Here is a 17,825-nt window from a genome sequence, read left to right as displayed (position 1 = left end):
TGGATAAGCCTTTAGGGGATCTAGGTAAACAATTTTCACCCATTCATTGGGTCACAGTTTCAAATTTTTTTATTTTTTAGATTTTATTTATTCATGAGACACACACACAGAGGCAGAGACATAGGCAAAAGGAGAAGCAGGCTCCATGCAGGGAGCCTGATGTGGGACTTGATTCCAGCACCCTGGGATCACGACCTGAGCCAAAGGCAGACACTCAACTACTGAGCCACCCAGGCGTCCCAACAGTTTCGAATTTAATAACATATTGCACAGGATCTATTTAGAGCCATTCTTTTTCACTCATACTTTGCAAAACCCCCCACAAAAACCAAGTTCTTCATCTGCATCTTTGACGTCAGGGTCTGCTCACTCTCAGGGCCAACCGTTCTCTGGGTCCATTGGCTAAGTGCATGATGCTATCCTTAGAAATTTTATTCTAAGACAGAAGTGTCCGTTGGCATAACATTCAGACAGTTGGTTTATTTTTCTTTTGTATTTATTTTTAAAAGATATTATTTGAGATAGAAGGCACAAGTGGGACTCGACCCCAGGACCCTGAGACCGTGACCTAAGCCAATGTTAGATGCTTAACTGAGCCACCCAGGCGCTCTGACAGTTGGATTGAAAAACTTGATCTTGTAGGAGTGTGAGTGTCCCCAACATTTACCTCCCGGAGTGTCCAGAAACCAAAGAACCCTTGCTTGTCCCCATCCAACACTTGCAGATTGTGAGGTCACACATCATGCCCTCAGGAGTAATGACTAAATCTGTGTTTCTTTGTCTCCCCCCGCCCCAGCATTCCATATAACACTGATTGGGGTCCTCTGTGCTAAGTGTGTCTACTCCAAACAGTACTTTTTGGCCCTAGAATACAGAGTGACCCCTGTAGCAGCAGACCTGTAACAACTCAAGCGCAGTGGGCCACCCTCACTCCCAAAGGATTGGTTTTTTGGGGGAAGAATCTTGCCTCATGATCAGACCCTATGCAGTCTTAGAACCCAAGCCTCCGGGAGTCTTGGGCATCTGTCCAGGCAATGTCCTCAGCCTGGATCACTCTCCCTGCTCCCCTGCTGCCTCAGGCTGGGTTGGGGTGTGCCTACCCAACTCCTGCAGTGGGCCCTGCTCCTGAGACTCCCAGAAGCCTCCCTCCCGCCCCCTAAGGCAGCAGCACCACCTCCACTGTACAGATGAGGACACCCAGGCACAGGGAAGCCAAGGGCCAGCCCAAGCTCTCCAATGGAAGAGCAGAGCCTGTATGCTGTGGAATCCTCTTGCAGGCCTTTCTGTCACGGCCCCCGAGGGGAGGACACTCTTGTACCCCTTCCCTTGGCATTAGCCCACCCCACTGGCTGTGCTGGGGTCCTGAGGAGTGGCCAGGCCTCACAACACCCCCCCGCCACCCCCTCCCCACTATCCAGGCTCTACCTCTTGCTCCCTGGGATTTGGGGCAAAGGGGCATGCCCTCTGCTAGCCCCATCAGAGAATGAGGATGCAGAGTCCCCACCCTTGTGTGGCTGTGAGGAGGCGCAGTCAGGCCTCCCGGTGCCCAGTGCCCAGCAGAGGTTAGTACCATCTATCTGGTCAGTGCCTTGGTCAAGCTGGCACTTTCTGACTTCCCAGCTGGGGCCCTCTGTCCTCCTCCATCACAGCCCTGGCTCCTTTATTCTCCACCCGCTGCCCTGGGCTGTCTGAGTGGGTGTGGTGTTGGGGCTGGGTGCTTGGCTACAGGGGCTTCTCTGGAAATCTGTCTCTGCCCTTTAGTGGCCTGGTAACCTTAACCTCTCTAAGCTTATTTCTGCATCTGAAAAAAGGAGAAAACTATAGGATCTACCCTCACATGATGGTCACAAGTCAGGCTGGTCACTTCACTCACAAGCTCAGTGACCTTTCCTCCCTCCACCCCTTTGGCACCTGTTCTTGGGGGTTCATGGGTGACTTCCTTAGGGCCAGTGTCACCTTTGAGGGAAAGGCTCTTCTCTCTGTAAGCAGCCTACTTGATTTTGGCAGAACGCCCTGCCCCTGAGAGGTGGGGGGGGGGGAGGGTTGGGGGGGAGCATGTATAGGGTTCTGATCAACTAGCCATGTGATCCGGTGTCTGGTAGCTCCTGACAGCACCCGGGGTGGGGCTGGGCTGAGCAAGGCTGCTTGGCCACCACTGGTGTTGGCTTGTTGTGGGGGCAGCAGGGTGAGGCCTTGAGTGTCAACTGCACACTGCCCAGCCCACCACCGCTGAGGTTACGTGGCCCCACAGCCCCCCGGGAGCCTTGTTCCCACCCACAGCCCATCGGACAGGGAGGCTCAGGTCTATAGAGGCTGCAGCCTTGGGTCTGGTGCTACTCCTGGCTAAGTGCCCTGAGGTTGGCGTTGGCCTGTGGCTCCCTAGCCTAAGCCCAAGAACCCTCCCCTTGGCTGCTCTGGGAGCCTTTGTGGCCCCTGTCTGTTTGGACACTGGGTCCCAGATGCAGAACAAGTTGAGAGAAAGCAAACCCAGGTGTCCACCCCACATTGCCTGCCCCTCGGCTGAAACACCTCTTCACTGACAAATTTCTCCTTTATTAATCACCTTGCACATTACTGTTATATAACCTTGAACATGGTTCAGGAATCAAGCTGAGTGGAAGCGAGCAAGTTGGGGCCTTTGGGCCACATCATCCAAAAAAACGTAGCAGCCCCCAGGGAAGATGGTTCCGCCATGTGAGGTGGGCTGGATCAAGGTCTTGAGTTTCCCTTACCGGTACACCTAACACCCTGGCCTCAACCTTGGGGGGAGGGGCCTGGAGCCCCTGGCTCTAGGTAGTCCTGTGTCTAGGTCCTCGGGAGCCTGGGGATCGGGGTACAGACACCGGCCCAGCAGCACAGGAGGCAGTGGACTGAGCTAGCCAGAAAAGGACTTCCCAGTCTGTTGCCCTGGCAAGGGAGGGGCTCCTCTGGTTCCTTTCCCTGTAGGAGGGCTCACAGGTGACGCGCTGGGTGCCTGGGCCTGATGCCTTACTCAGCCTCTGAACTCAGCCCAGGACTTGGGCCCCAGCAGTGTTGGGGCTGACCGATGGAAGGCACTGGCTCAGGCCTGCAGGCCCTGCTGGGGGATGCCTCCCCATATCAGTCAGATCTGCAGGGTCCAGGTGGAGGAGGGAGTAAAGGAGTAGAAGTCTGGTGGGTGGCCCATCCCCTCGGGTGGCTTGGCTGTGACACTGGCAGGCCTGAGCATGGGAGGTAGCTCACAGCTTGGCCCGAGGGTGACTCTGCAGCAGAGCGCGCATGTCCAGGAGTGCCTTCTCCAGGTAGTGAGCCAGGCGGGCTGCATTGGTCTCGGCACAGCTGTTGTAGGCCGACACAGAGAAGTTGATGTGCGTCTCCATGGGGTTGTAGCACACGCCATAGCCGTCTGGGACCACGGGCCCAAAGAACATGACGCAATCTGTCTTGGCAGGGACCTGGAAATGGCACAGGACTGAGGCTCTTGTCCTACCCCACCGGCTCCCCTCCAGCCCCGTGGTGGCACCAGCGTGCCTTTCTGTATCTCTGCCTGACATGTCCCTTCCTCTTCTCCAGTGGATGGACAGCTTTTTCTCATCCTTTGGGCTGTAGTTTTGCAGTCAACGGTCTATAGAGCCTTCCTAGTCATTCCTCAGGGAGCTTGAAGTGCTCCCTTCTTGAGAACCCCCTCACCCCCAGCACTTCCCAGGGGGCCGTCACTGCCTCTGTCTCTGTGCTTCTAGCCTACACTGTGAGCCCCCAGGGACAGGGGTGGTGGTCTGTCCCTGCTGTGTCCTAGAGCCCAGCACCAGCTGGCATGGCTCGGATGTTCCTTCGTGTTGGACCAGTGAATGAATGAAGCTGATTTTCCCATGGGGTGAGGGCGGGGGCGGGGGGGTGGGGTACTCCGACTCCTCAGCCTTCCTAAGCTGCAGTGAAGCCCTCTGACCCTGGCTCTTCCACCAGAACTCAGTTGCTTCAGCAGTGGACATGGGTGTGCCTCTATGGGTTACGCCATCACCAAGGAGGTCTGACCATGTTCTGGACCTTGGCTCTATTCAGTGTAGCCTTTGTCCCGCTCCAGCAGGGTCTGTTCCATCCCACCCCAGGGCGCCTAGGGCAGTGGCAGGGCCTGGAGGGCAGGAAAACCCAGAGGGCTCTGGGGCAGTGGCCCACCTGACTGGTGGAGAGGTTGAAGTGCATAGCAATGGCGTAAGAGGTGTCCATGAAGATGTCAGGCATGCTCACCAGGTCCTCAATGGCCTGCATCTTCAGACCAAGCAGGTGCCGGTCGAAGGCCTCCCCTCGGATGGCCTGTGAGAGGAGGAGCTGTCAGGTACAGGCCCTGCAGTCCTAGGGGGTGCCCCTGACCTTCCTCAAAAGCCTATGGCAGCAACGCCTCTTCCATGCAGCGGTCCCTTAGACTCATGAGACCAGAGGGTCCAGGCAGGAGAGCTCTCACTTTATAGATGGGGAGACTGACCTCAGGAACCTTCCCAGGGTGGGGAGTCCCTCTTCCCATTTAAGAACAGGCCTAGAGCTGGGTGGCCTGGCTCTACCCTGGCCATGGGGCCTTCGCAGGTCACTTGTATCTTGGAGCCTCAGTGCCTTCATCTATAAAATGGGGCTGGTTACTGGATTTCCTTTCACAGGGTAGCAGTGAGATCGAAATGGACAACTGCGAGTAACGTGGGCAGAGCCTGGCATACACAGGTGCTCAGAGCCAGACGGGAACCCAGGCCTTAGCCCAAGCTATCAGAGGGCAGGAGTGCTGCTATTGGCCAGACCCCACATACCCTCAGCATCCTGGAGTCTGGGGCTGTTGAGGAGAGCATGACATAAGATCCAGAGGTTCACCCAGGACCCACAACGTCACTGGGCTAAGCCTCAGTTTCTCCAACGTTAAAAGGGGGCTATTCAGCCTCACTCAGATGCCCCAAGGTTTGGGAAGGACTAGTATAGCCACCCTCACTAAGGGTGGGCAGCCTTTTGCTGCAGGGATGGACAGCCGGGAGATGACGGGTCAGTCAGTCACCTGGTCAGCGTAGGCTCGGTGGGCTTGCACCGCCTTTCGCAGCAGCTCCACCTTCTGGTGCTCCTAGAGGGTGAGGGAGTTGAAGTCTGTTCTGGCATCCACCCCAGCAGCCCACTTCCCAGCCAGCCCTAGGATCTGCACTCCCCAAGAGCAGGAACTGCAGCTGCCGACTCTCATCCATCCTCCCCTGAGGCCTGATGCACAGAGCAGATGCTCACTGCTGATGAGTGAATGAATGAACAGTTCCTTTTTGTCTTTGGCTACCAGGAAGGTCAGGACCAAACTCATGACTCCACCTTCTGTTAGATTTCCAGCACCCACCAGAGGGTAGGAAGGTAATAGGGGCTCAATTGATGTGTGATGACAGAAAGTATAGGAAGGGGAGGTGGCTCACGGCCGGCTTGCCCACCCTTGCCCCGGCCCTCTCACCGACACACTGGGGTCATCCATGGCTTTGACAAAGGTCAGCGAGTCCATGGAGGCGGAGCGGATGGTGTCGGTGCGGCCCAAGTGAAACATGCGCAAAGAGGCACTCTCATATGTGGCACATGCCTGTTTGTAGATCCTGGGTGGGAGAGGGGGCTGAGTACACCCCGGCGGGCTGCCCCACCTCCACCCCCAGGTCCCATCCCTCCTCCATGGGCATGTGGGGTAGGGTGAACCTGTAGTAGGCCAGCTGTAGGGCCATCTGGACGAAGGCATCTGGGCTCAGCTTCTCTGACTTGGGGAAGTCTTTCCCAAAGTGGTGGAACACCATCACCATGACGTCCAGGTCCTGGATCATGCTGGGAGGCAGGAGAGAAATGGGTGAGGGGCAGGAGCCTGGCAGCCCCTGCCAACCCAGGGAAGACCCAGGAGTGTTCCGATCCTTTAACTTGACTTCACCCACCCATGCCCACTACTTACATGCTGAGATTCTGCTTCGCCTTTTCAATGTCACTCTTAATCTCGGGTGTGATGTTGAACCGCAGCTTCTTGGGCATGGGCAGGGGTACCATGGGGGACCGCACAAGCTCAGGCTTCTTCCTGCGTGGGACACAGGGGCTCTGGGAGCCTGGGTCCATTGGGAGTAGGTTGGGAGCATGGGTGCCTGAGGCTGGAGGGAGCCAGCCTAGGGAGACTCTGGGTTTGCTCTTTAGAAAATTGCCTTCAGGGACAGCCCGGGTGGCCCAGAGGTTTAGTGCCGCCTTCGGCCCAGGATGTGATCCTGGAGACCCGGGATTGAGTCCCACGTCGGGCTCCCTGTGTGGAGCCTGCTTCTCCCTCTGCCTGTGCCTGTGTCTCTGCTACTCTCTCTGTGTCTCTCATGAGTAAGTCAATTAAAAACAAAAAAAAAAAAAAAAAAAAAAGAAAATTGCCTTTACTCCAGCTTTCAAGTGGCCACATGGAGGAGGCCTGGAGAGTTAAGGGACTTGTCCAAAGTCACAGAGCTGGGAAGTGGCAGAGCCAGAACTCAAACCTGGGTCTCAAGACTCCAAGCCCATGCCTTCCTCTGGCTTCCTTTGAAGAGACAGATTCCCAGGCACAGGGGAGGATGGCATTCCCCTACGTGTGTCACCCATCACCAGGAGCTAGGGAACTGGGTAGAGGGTGGGACAACCACACTCACGTGAACTCAATGACGTGGTCCACAAGGGCAATGATGGGGGGCCCCTCCGCTGCTGCGTGCTCATACACAAGCCCACAGGAGCCGTCTTCTGCTACAATGAACTAGGGGTGGGGAGTAGGTACCCATCAGGCCCAGGTCTCTGGGGCCACTCTGTGCTGGTTGGGTCTCATGGGAAGCGCCTCTCTGAAGCCATCTCAGGGGTTATGCACGCTTAATATTGTTATTAATAACAGCTAACGCTCACCAGGGGCCCCAGGCCCATTCCAGGCCACAGCAAGCATGTACCTTATGCATGTACCTCACTGAGTCCCTGCAATACCCTCCCGGGGAATCAATTTACAGGTGCAGAGAGGGAAGGTCACAGCCGAGACTGTGCCGCTCTGCCTGGCCCCACAGTCCAGTTTCTCTCTGATGTGCTAAAGGAGTGACAGCGGTTTCTGGGACAGGCCCAGTAATGACAGGCTGACTGCTGGGTAATTACAGCCACATCCACCTCATGGCTTCCCACCTGCTTTACTAGCTGGGAGGCCAGGGACACCTGGGCGCCGGGCAGGAAGTCCTGAGGCTGCAATGGGCCAGGTTTGGGTGTGCGTCCTGGGGTGGGGGTGGGGGTAGTCCTGGCCCCACCGAGTCCTCACCTGCAGCGTCTTGTCAAACCAGCGGTTGCCACTGTTGAGCTTGCCCCCACCCCCATGCAGCATCTGGCCAGCCACGTGGCTGCGGTACACGTCGTCTGAGACCCGAGGCATGGGTGCGTCCAGGCACAAGGTAAAGATGCTCTTCTGGATGGAACGTACCGACTCCCTATTCAGCTTGTCTGGGGAAGAAGGTGGGAGAGGTGCAAGATGGGGGTGCATGTCAGGCCTGGGGAGGCCTCAGAGGCTTCCAGAATGTTTATGTGCAGCCCCTGGCACCCCATGAAGCAGGGCCCAATACCAGACCCACATTAGAAAAGAGGAAAGAGAGGGGCGCCTGGCTGGCTCGTCGGAAGAGCCTGTGACTCCTGATCTCAGATTTTTGAGTTTGAGCCCCACGGTGTGGGTAGAGATGACCAAAAAAATAAAATAAACTTAAAAAAAAGCGGGGGGCACCTGGGTGGCTCGGTCAGTTAAGCGTTCAACTCTTGATTTTTGGCTCAGGCCACGATCTCAGGGTCATGAGATGAGATCTGAGATCAAGCCCTGTGGCTCAGTGGGGAGTCTACTTGTCCCTCCCCTCCCCCCGCCCTTCACCCCACTCTTGTGCATAAATAAAATCTTTTAAAAAGGGGGGGAAAAAAAAGAAATGAGGACACAGAAGCCCCAGGTCACATGGAGAGCCAGTGTGGCTCAGGGGACTAACACAGGGGTCTGGGTCTGGGGACAATGCCCCTGACCCAAACAGGATTTGCCAGGAACATGGAGACCGAGGTGGGGTCTGCAGCCAGAGGACTTGGACTCTTACTGTAACTTGCTACTTGAGAGGAAAACTAAACCCAACCAAGCCTCAGTTTCCCCCTCTGTGAAATGGGCCAACATCACACATTCTGAGTTGAGAGGATTCGGTGAGAAATGTGGCCACCCAGGGCCTGGCGTGGGCCTCTCTCCCTTCATCCACCCCCAGCCCCGTGGCACCTTTGATGAGGGTGTTGTATGCCTTCGCCCAGGAGTTGCGGTGGTTGGAGGTGAGGATGCCCACGGGCTCTTTGTTGGTCTGCAGTGATGAGTTCCAGATCTTCTCCAGCTGCATGAAGATCTGATCGGATGTCAGCGGTGTCCCATCGCTGTGGTACACATCCAGCTCAAAAAACTATCCGGGCACGGGCAAGTAAAGAGAAGGGAGGCGGGTAGGGGTCTCAGACTGGCAGCAGTTACCTCCCACCCTCCACCTCCTCCTGGCCTCGGCAGCCCAGAAGTCACAGCCAGTGCCAGCCTGGGTCCTGCCCAGGGCGATGAAGCCAGGCCACAGGTGTGAGATGGGAGGAGGTCCTCGAATTGCTCTCCCCAGGCTGGGCAGGCCCTTGGCCCTCCTGGCTGTCCTCAGGCTGGGGCCGAGCAAGGCACCTGGTAGAGATGCCCAGGGCATGCTTGTTCCTGGGGACACATGGGTGTGTGTGTTGGAGAAGCTGACTTTTGGCCCTGCCCACCCCCACCCCCTCCCCGCAGAAGGGCAGGAGCCCACCCACTTGGTAGTTGTGCACCACAGTGATGTGCATGGGCGGCTTCTTGGTCTTGCTGAAGCTGATGACCGTGTCCTGCTTGGGGCCCGGCACACGGCAGGAGGACAGGATCTGATAGTACTGGTTCATGCACAGCGGCTTACCCCCCAGGTACTCCACAGGCAGGGTCTCGCTGCGGGGGCAGAGGGACAGTGAGGGGGCCACCAAGCAAGTAGGCGAGGAAGAGGATAAAACCGACAGAGAGCTGCTGCTGGGCACAGCTGAGGAGGGTCCCTAATGCCCCTCAGCATGAGCTGGGGGTGTGTCAGGGCCTGGCCTGGGGTCAGGAGGCCAGTATTCCACTCTAGGGCGGGGGTGCTGCTTGTGTCACCCTGGAAACTCCCTTCCCCCATGTGCTTCAGTTTGCCAGAAGAGATGAAGCAGTGAGTCAACCTCTGGGGTCCTCTTTGGCTTGGATACCAATTCCAGGGGTCTTTTAGGACACGGTCACCAGGTGGCCACACAGTCTCAGAAGCCAGAGCAGAGGACCTAGGTGTCCCAATCCCCACTCTGTCTCCCCAACCGCAGCAGAAGCTGGGCCAAGGAAGTGAAAGCAGCTGAACTCTGGGCCAGCCCAGCATGTGGCTGAGGCGACTGCATTTGCAGGCCCAGGCTGTAGTGGCTATGGCAATTAGGAAGGCAGGGCGGGGGCAGGCTGCTCACTTGTCAACCATGGCCTTGAAATCCAACACGCCCTCGATGAATTTGGCAGCGAACCTGGGGGGACCAATTAGAAATTAGAAGCCGCGCGGACACCCCACGTGGACACCCCACAGGAGGTCCCTGGTCAGGTAAGGGAAGGGCCTCGCTGAAGGAGGATACAGATTGCATCACTCCTGACTCACTGCCTGCAGAAAGCCTGAAGGAATTCAAGTGCAGGACCTGTGTTTGGATCCCGGCTTGCCCTTCTAAGCCAGCTTTCTCTTATCTCTAGAGGGAGGGCTGTTAGAGGGCCCAGAGAGATGCTTTTGGCCAAGCCCTGACAGGACGTAGGTGTAATGAATGAATGGCAGTACGATTACAGCTGGGTTACTGGTAGGTGCTGGCTGATTCTACCCACAAAAGGCCTGAAGCCTGGAGCCTGGAAGGAGGTCACCCTTCTTTGAAGCATCAGTTATAAAGGGACCTGGGACCTTGGGGGACAGGGAGTATGAATGGGAGGGCAGTAGCTCAGAGTGTCCCCTCTGGTAGGTGCCTTCCTGTTTTGGGGCCTCTGTCTCTCTCAATCTGACCTTCCTCCTGGGATTGTCTGGACCATGCCAATCATGCCTGACACCTGGGCTGCCCCTGGGTCCTAACATTGGGATGACGGGCTAGAGTCTGAGCCAGAATTCTTGGGGCGCCCTGGTCCCTTTAAGAGAAACAGGTGGTAGGCCTGAGTGGCTGGTCCTCGGGGCAGAGATCCTGTCACTGGTATTTTTAACTCTGGTAGCACTGGTACAGAAGCCAGGGCAAGTGTCATGGCCGAATGACATGGTAAAGAGGACTGTGTACAAAGGTCACCCGTGTGGCCAGCTGGAGCGAGAGGGGTGGGGGTGAAGGGTGAGAACTGAGGTGAGGGATAGCCTCAGGTTTATAAGGAGAGGTGACATGGGCCACGGTGTGGTTAACAGTTACGAGGCTTTAGAGCCAGGGAGACCTTGCTTTCTGGCCCAGATCAGCCAATCCTGAAAGGTGCTTTTGGGGAAGTCCTTTCATTGTTCTGAGTCTCCCCATCTGTAAAATAGGGATGATACTCCCTACTTCATAAGGCTGTATGTGGGGATGAAACATAAGGAACAGGACTGGGGACCCCATAGTCTCCTGTGGGATTGGATGTTAGGGTCCTGGATGTGCCTGGAGCCCTGTCCCAGCTGCACTCACCGGAGCTGTCCCTGCAGGTCCACAAAGTCCTGTTTGGGCAGTGCCACAGCAGGGCTGGAGTAGATGACCAGGGGCTGGCGGTACTGGAGGTAGGCTGTTTTGAGCCACCATTCGGACAGCTGGGGAAAAGGACCAGAGCCTGTGAGCAGTGAGTGGGGACCTGGCTGGGCCCCTCCATGGAGTACAGATTCTCAGAATGAATGCTCAGATCCAGAACCGTCCACCCCACTTAAACCCACCAGCAGCACCCCATCATTTCCCCTTTGCCTGAGGCAATCAGCATTAGCAAGAGGAATCAGACAAGACCACCAAGCCAAAGATTCCAGAGAGAAAGACTGGCAGGAAACCTGCAGGTGGGGATAGGGTGGGTTGAGGGGAAGAGGCAGAGATGGGGATCATTTCACTTTTTCTTATACACTTTTGGTCAATGCTTTTATGCTTTTAGAAAAAAAAAAAAAAAAAAAAAAAAAAAAAAACCACCCCGGATAGACAGAAAAGGGAAAAATGGAAAAAGATATAAAAAGAAAGTCTGATGAATGTGTTTTTGACTGTTCCAGGTAGACATTCTCCAGGAAGCCAGGAGTGCAGGGTTCAGAGCAGCCCTCAGGACCCGGGTCCTTCCTGTTGGTGTCAGACTGGGGAGCAGACACCCAGTGGGATCACAAGGTCAGGGCCACCTGGAGAAAGCTCGCTGAGAGGGTAAATCACTCCCCTAGTGACAAGATCTAGGTACCACATCCTGTGTCCCCATTTGGTGGTCTGTCCTCTACATAAGCGGGGCTCTTTCCATTGGGTGAGCAGTCTCTCTGGGGACCAGACATGGACAGGTTTTTGAAGGCTCCTGTGTCTGGGCTGTGCAGATTCCCAAGAGAATGTCATCCCTGAGCCTTACATGGTGACTGGGACATGCCCCTCACTCTGCCCCTTTACACACACGCCTGCAACACCTCCTTGGCAGGTCTTTCAGTCCCAGGGGCACACCCCCCCACTGTGTTTCCTATCCCCTCTCAGACAGCAGTGGGACATGCCTATTCATCATACAGGTTCTACTTGGGGAACTGCTGGCCTGTGGCACCAGGGCACCAGCCATGGGCCCTTTGCAAGGGCTGAGGGAAGATGACGCGCCCAGGTTGTACAGCAGGCTAGTGAGCAACTACTGTCTGCTGACTTGTGGCCTGAGGACAGGGCTCCTGGTCAGCCAGGCCATCCTGTGTAGCTCAGGACCTCCCTGAGAGCAGCTGTGTGGCTCTGGGCTTTCAGTCTACCTCTCTGAGCTTCAGCTGCCTCATCTGTGAATCAGGGAGGGGCAGAAAGGAATTCCCTCCTGTCTGGGAACAGCTGGGTGCCCTTCAGCCAGCACCCCACCCCCCCACCCCACTGGAGATCTCAGGGCCTCCAGCCAGAGCTGGGAAATAAGCGGAGTTCCTGCAGATGTGGGCATTCCCCCATTAAGAATCTGCTGGGCACTAGGGCCCTGTGAGTGGAGAATGGGATATCCTTGCCCCTTAGCTGGAAAGTTTCTGTTGGAAGGAGTTCTGAGCTAAAAATACTGGTAAGCTGCTGGACCACAGACTCTAAATGCCTGCTGAAGCTCAGTACGTGCTGCCTATAAGTTGATGACTCCCACCTCCTGTGTGTGGCCCCCACCCTACCACCTGTCCCACTCAAAGCATCTCCCACCTTACAGGGCCAGAACCTGACTCTGGTTCTCTCTGCCAAAGCAGCTCCCTTCTGGGCCATCTCCAGCTTGGCAAGTCTCCCTCTTCCTTCGCCCCACACAGTTGCTTTAGGTCAGGACTACTTCCCACACAGCCACTGGTAAGAGACACTGGTGCTCCCTCCAGAACATAAAACGAAAGGAATGACTCGCCACCCCTTCCTGCGGCATCTCCTGGTATCTCCTTTGGGGTACCGGCGCCAGCCTAATCACATGCCTCCCACCCCAACTCCCACTTCCCTCCCAGCAGTCAGGGTGGTCCTTTTCAATTATGTTGAGGTGTAAGATGCATACAGAAAATTGCATGGAGCATCAGTATGGACCCGTTTTCATAAGCTGAACACACCTGTGTGACAGAGAACCAGGGCAATCTGATCTGTCACTGAACAACACAAATGCCCTGCCTGGAGCCATCCTGTGGTCCCCTCCCTCAGCTCCCACTGAGCTCAAGTCCAGATGCCTTCCTCTGATGCTACCCCGCCCCCAAGCTCTAGGCCATGGTGCTACATTCCAGGCTCTGCTGATGAACACAGTAGGCTGTTGCCACATTTGCCTATGTTGTTCCTCTCTCGCAGATCCAACACTACCTCCTCTCTGCCCACTCAGAACAAAGACACTGTCATTCTCCCTTTTTCTCCTGGCCAACTTCACTGCCAGCAACACCTGCCTGCAGTTTAATCAGCTCGCTTCCCACCCTGCGTGAATGTCAGCCCCGAAGGACCACAGTGTGTCCTTCTTGCTCACCCAGGGACCTGACCTAGTGCTAGGCACACAGGAAGCACTCCAGAAACTCCACGGCACAAATAAGTGTGCCAGAGCAGCTGGTATCAGCTGGTATTGGAAAATTCAGCGTGAGGCCAGCAACAGGCCACAGCAAGGGGTCCTCTCACGACCTGAGCCTCTGTGAGGGACTCGGGCCCCACAACCTATGTGGAAACAGGGAGCTCCACTCACCCAGTTCTCCGTCTTCCTGGCCCTGCGCTCCAGCCCCTTCTGCAGCCGCTCCCCGACACCCCCCGAGGTCTGAAACTCTTCCACCAGCTGCTTGGTTTGGGTCCACTCCTCCTCGCTCACAATGGGCTGCAGTGCCTTGAGGTAGCGGTCCAAGGACTGCTGAAGCGCAGGCACGGGCAGTCGAGGCAGCGAATCCTGGTGTGCCTTGAAGCGGCTGGAGACCTTCATCAAGGAGGAGGGCTTGAGGAAGCCCAGGGGCTTCACCTGCAGGCAGCAGAACATCTTGCTCATTGTCTCACTGACCCTGGAAGGCCCTGGCAATCCTAAAGCTCCAGTCCTGGGCACTTATGTGCCAATCCTTGGGGTCAGAGACAGCCTCTTGGGTGGTGCCTGCCTGGCTTCCCAGCCCTCAAACTTTAGGTGTCTCCACCTCTCTGGGGCCTGGAGATGCAGGTAGGGAGAGGGTAGGGGGGTGTGGCCACCCATCCTGGTAAGGCTCTGGGGAACCAAGTCAGGATAAATGGCACCTGTTGGGGGTGGCAGAGCTGAGAGTGACCTCTCACCTGTCTGGAAGCAACAAGGCCCCACCTTCTTCACCCTGGCACAGTGAGCCAGCCAGGAGGTAGTGAGGTGACTGCTCCCGCCCAGGGGCCCATACCTCCATTACTCCCACCCCTGCCAAGCTGAGAAATAAGAGGCAAAAAGAGAAAGTCAGAAAGAGCCAGATGATGACAGCATCTTTGGGTGAGGGCCAGGCCTTGGTTTTTATCTGTCTGTGGGATGGGGACAGAGGTGGCATAGGGGCAGCACTGTGGCAAGCAAGAGCTTAATGGCTTGGTAGGTAGGTGAGAGGTGGCAAAGAGAGAAAGTCTGGGAGACTCTGGAGGTGGACAGAAAGAGAGCTAGGAGATCCAAGGCTGCTGGCAGCAGTGGGTAGGTGAGTGGCAGAGGATTGTTCCATACCTTCTCTTTCTGCTGCCCGTCCTCCATGGCAGGACTGAAGTTCTGAGCCCTGTCTGTCTGCCTTGGGCTGGACCTCTAAGCCTAACTGTGCTACCCAGTGGGTGAGCAGAACCTAGCAAGAGACAGCCACTTGCCCGGGCTGGAAAGAGAAGACAAGAGCCAAGATTCAGGGTGGGGGAGGCAGCAGTGGCAGTGGCAATGGCTACGGTGGCTACGGTGGCATCTAAGGTTGTGGCTGTGGCAGGCACCCTCCCTAACAGTCAGAAGTGGAGGATTGGGAAGCAGGTGAAGAGGCTGGTAGTAGGCACTGGAGTGGGAGGAAACGTGGAATATGTTCTCATTTCTTCTCTGGGTGGGCCTAGTGCCAGGGCCAGGAGGGATTTAAAAAATCCACCTGTTGGAATCTGCGTAGGTCTGTTGAATGATGGAAAACTTGGCTGGAGGCAGAAGCTGCCTGGCCGCTGAGGTTACACCATAATCCTGAAGTCAGTTCTGTAAACTGGGGTTGGTGCAACAGAGCAGACACTGGGAAAGGGCCATAAGTGGCCATAAGTGGCAGTTAAGAGCTCATTTTGTTTTCCACCAGGAGGACTCTTGGAGCCCTTCTGGGCTTCCCTTCCACCAAAGCCCGGTTCTCTTGAGCTATAGCTCATTCAGTGGGGAGCCAAGAGTGGACTTCGGGCACTAAAAAATAAACTGGAGGAGGCTGGTTTCAGGATTCTTCTCCATTTGAGTTACCAGGTCCGGGGGATTCCGGCCAAGTCTCTCCTTGCCTTAGTTTTCCCAGCAGTAAACTGATCAGGCCACCCAGTGGTTCCTGGAGGATGACCTAGAAGCTGTCTGTGAGACTGGGGCACCACTCTTGCCGGGTCAGGGGCAAGGGTGACGTGGGGTCCTGGGCTCTGGGAGAGCTGGAAGAGTCTCTGGGCCAAGTAGTGTCTGTTTGGACACCCTTCTTGGCACAGACAGAAGGAAATGCAGGCAGAGATATGCTTGGAGTAGAGAGGAAAGGAACTCAAATCAGAGCGGCAGCACTGCTTGCTGTCCTGTGGGGAGGACTGTGGGGTAGACTTGGACAAGGTGGGGGAGGGACTGGCGGGTAAGAAGGGTGTGGGGCTGCCACCTGCTGCCTCCTGCCCGTTCGGAGGACCTTCAGAGCAGCCCAGCTTGAGGCCTCCACATGAATTTCTCTGGCCACACGAGATTCCCCAAGGGCCATTTGATAAGCTCAAGGAGACTGACCAACTGGATGAGGCTGGAGAAGTGGCTCTAGCCTGGGCATAGATGGCTCAGACTGAGCGTGCGACAGGTGTGCGAGAGAGACTGCCGGTCTCCCGGACCCTTGGCTCTGGGTGTCAGGGAAGGCAGCGTCCCCACTATCCTTTCCGGGTGATTGGAATTTAGGGCCACACGACGTAGGTAGGTTCGGTGCGATCGCTGACCTTGAGCGTCAGTCTCCTCCTCTGCCAAGCAGGGTGAGTCCACCTGCCGGTCCCACCTCAGCAACCGCTGGCGGGGCAGGGCAGTGGCCCCTCGGCCTTGTCGCCCCGACGGCCCGCGGCCCCCTTCCGGTGCCGCGGTGGGTCTGGCCCGGCTCGCGGCCGCCCGCCCCGCGCAGCCAGCCCGCCCCGTCCAGGGCCCGCCCGCCCGGTTCCCGGCCGCACTCACCACCGTCCTGGCCGCGAAAGCCAACATCGCTGCGGCCCGCCCGCTCACACACAGTCCGCTCGGTCCTCCGCACCGGCCAAAGTCCGCGCCGCCGCCGCCGCCGCCGCCGCCGCCGCCGCCGCCGCCGCCGCCGGCGGGTCCCCGCTAGAGCCTTCGGGCCAAGGTCGCCGAGTCAGCGCCGCGGGCCGGTCCAGGCGGCCCGGCGCCCACCCACCGGGCCGGGCGGGCGGCGGGCTGGGGGCCCCCGGGAGGAGGACTCTCGGGGCGGGGCCGCCAGCCGGTTGCAGGCTCCGGCCGCTAGCGGCGAGCGCGGGGCGGGACCAGGGTGCGGGAAGGGACGGGGCGGGGCCGAGGGCTCAGTTTGTGGTCGCCAGATCCCCTCCGGGCTGTGGAATCCAGGAGGAGGGGCCGAGCCCAGGCCGCCGTCCCGCTCGCCGTCTCCCACCTCCAAACGCTGTCTAAGCCGTTGGAGGCAGTAGTGTGCACCCCTCTCAGCCCCTTTGGTGTCCTTGAGCGCTACTCTCAGAGCGGCAGGAAAACACAGCCATGTCAACAAGGGAATGTCCTCTACTGTGCCTCGGGATAGGGCCAGAGATGACAGCTGGGGAGCGCCCCGCACAAACATGGCTGCCGCCCTCCCCACCGGCCCGCGGGCCGTTGGCTGCTAGGGAGGCGAGCCGGCCGTTGGTGCGCATGCCCCCAGCTGCCCCGCACCAATATGGCCGCCGCCCTCCGGTGAGTGCCGCAGCCGCGAGCCGGCAGTTGCTGGGCATGCTCCCTGAGTGCCCCGCACCAGCATGGCGGCCGTCTTCACGGGGGTGACTTTAATTCTCGGTTTTCGGTTATAGCCGGCCGGTGCTTCTTTTTCTTCAGAAAGCTCTGAGCGCCTGGTGGAACCGGGGAAAGGGAGGGTGTCCGGGGGTGAAAGGTGAGACCCCCTCAGGCATCCGGACCGGCTCCTGGCGGGAGGAAGATGGCTGAGGGTGAGCGGCAGTCGCCGCCAGGTAGGACGGGCCGGGCCGGGGTGGGGTAGGGGCGCGGGGGCGGGGGAGGGGTGTGGTACTGGGGGGCGGCGAGGTGGCGGCGGGGGCGGGAGGTGGAGGTGCCCGAGCGGCAGAAGCTGCTGGACCCCGGGGAGGACGTGCTGGGGGGATCGGGGGGCCGGGCTAGATCACGGGGCTGCGAAGGGGTGGTGGGTGGGGCGCAACATCCGGACTTGGGGAGCCCCGGGTGCCCAAGGGCCAGGCGCGCAGTGCTGTGGCCAGAGGGCGAGGCCTCTTCCACATTTGGGGTGCGCGTGCTGCGGTGAGCTCTGGAGCTGGTGGGGAATCTGCCAGGGACGGGGGCGAAGGTGATTCTGGGGGCTGCCCTTGCCCTGGAGGTGAGGGGTGGTGCTCCGTGGGCCGGGCCCGCCCCCGCCCCCGCCCCCACCCCCACCCCCTTTCCAGACTCCCCTGCACCCTGCCCACCTACGCTCTTTCCCTCTTGGAGGCGGGGCAGTCCAGTTTTCTTTCCGTGGCTGCAAATTTATTGAGAGAAACGGCCTTTGGTTGTGTAAACCACTAATTTAAAAAAGCTGGTTGTGCAAGAGGAGTCTCTCCCTGGCATCACCGTCTGTAACTTTTCTTTGCACCGTGGCCTCACTTTGCTTCATCTCCAATAACTGGGATGGAAGTACCAGAGAAAGGATCTTCCTATATAGAGCCCTGTTTCCTGGAGAAGGGGAAGGCTGTTTGCTGACATCACTGAGCCCACACCGAGCTAGGAAGGACTGACCCTAGATAATTCAAAGTCCTGATAGGGCGAGTAAGTTGACCAAACACAGCTAATGTTTTGAAAGCAT

At 57.7% G+C, this 17,825-nt stretch overlaps 2 protein-coding genes across 4 annotated transcripts in view; one reads left to right on the top strand and one right to left on the bottom strand.

The window, feature by feature from the left end:
* Positions 1 to 2,532: 2,532 nt before the first annotated feature.
* Positions 2,533 to 16,525, bottom strand: CRAT (carnitine O-acetyltransferase). Of its 2 annotated transcripts, XM_055324950.1 has the most exons (15): positions 15,983 to 16,524; positions 14,315 to 14,453; positions 13,352 to 13,615; positions 10,681 to 10,799; positions 9,481 to 9,534; positions 8,785 to 8,950; positions 8,234 to 8,408; positions 7,259 to 7,437; positions 6,621 to 6,721; positions 5,918 to 6,037; positions 5,674 to 5,796; positions 5,441 to 5,576; positions 5,012 to 5,074; positions 4,153 to 4,290; positions 2,533 to 3,434 (listed from the first exon to the last, which is right to left on the bottom strand). In XM_055324950.1, the coding sequence occupies exons 2-15, from the start codon at positions 14,339 to 14,341 to the stop codon at positions 3,219 to 3,221; spliced, it is 1,881 nt and encodes a 626-aa protein (XP_055180925.1). In that variant the 5' UTR covers positions 14,342 to 14,453; positions 15,983 to 16,524; the 3' UTR covers positions 2,533 to 3,218. The 2 variants fall into 2 exon arrangements, with proteins under 2 accessions (XP_055180925.1, XP_055180916.1); XM_055324941.1 differs by lacking the exon at positions 14,315 to 14,453 and having other exon boundaries at positions 15,983 to 16,525.
* A 163-nt stretch (positions 16,526 to 16,688) lies between these two features.
* Positions 16,689 to 17,825, top strand: part of PTPA (protein phosphatase 2 phosphatase activator) — a 30,667-nt gene continuing 29,530 nt past the window's right edge. The window contains exon 1 of one of the 2 annotated variants that reach the window (XM_055324974.1): positions 16,689 to 16,986. In XM_055324974.1, coding sequence (XP_055180949.1) covers positions 16,956 to 16,986 — 31 coding nt within the window. In that variant the 5' untranslated portion in view covers positions 16,689 to 16,955. The remainder of the gene's footprint in view (positions 16,987 to 17,825) is intronic. The other variant, XM_055324964.1, reaches the window with a different exon arrangement.

This window comes from Nyctereutes procyonoides, unplaced genomic scaffold, assembly GCF_905146905.1.
Source record: "Nyctereutes procyonoides isolate TBG_1078 unplaced genomic scaffold, NYPRO_anot_genome, whole genome shotgun sequence".
NCBI classification, from domain to species: domain Eukaryota; kingdom Metazoa; phylum Chordata; class Mammalia; order Carnivora; family Canidae; genus Nyctereutes; species Nyctereutes procyonoides.
The sequence above is the reverse complement of the archived record's forward strand: the minus strand, read 5'-3'. Positions and strand labels throughout refer to the sequence as shown.

What these genes read in the sequence shown, in the direction of transcription:
- CRAT (XM_055324941.1), bottom strand. Translation starts at nt 16,009, where the DNA reads ATGTTGGCTTTCGCGGCCAGGACGGTG. An exon ending in CTTTCGCGGCCAGGACGGTG is followed by an intron (nt 13,616 to 15,982) that starts GTGAGTGCGGCC and finishes TGCTGCCTGCAG; the next exon opens with GTGAAGCCCCTGGGCTTCCT. An exon ending in TTCAAGGCCATGGTTGACAA is followed by an intron (nt 8,951 to 9,480) that starts GTGAGCAGCCTG and finishes CTGCCCCCGCAG; the next exon opens with CGAGACCCTGCCTGTGGAGT.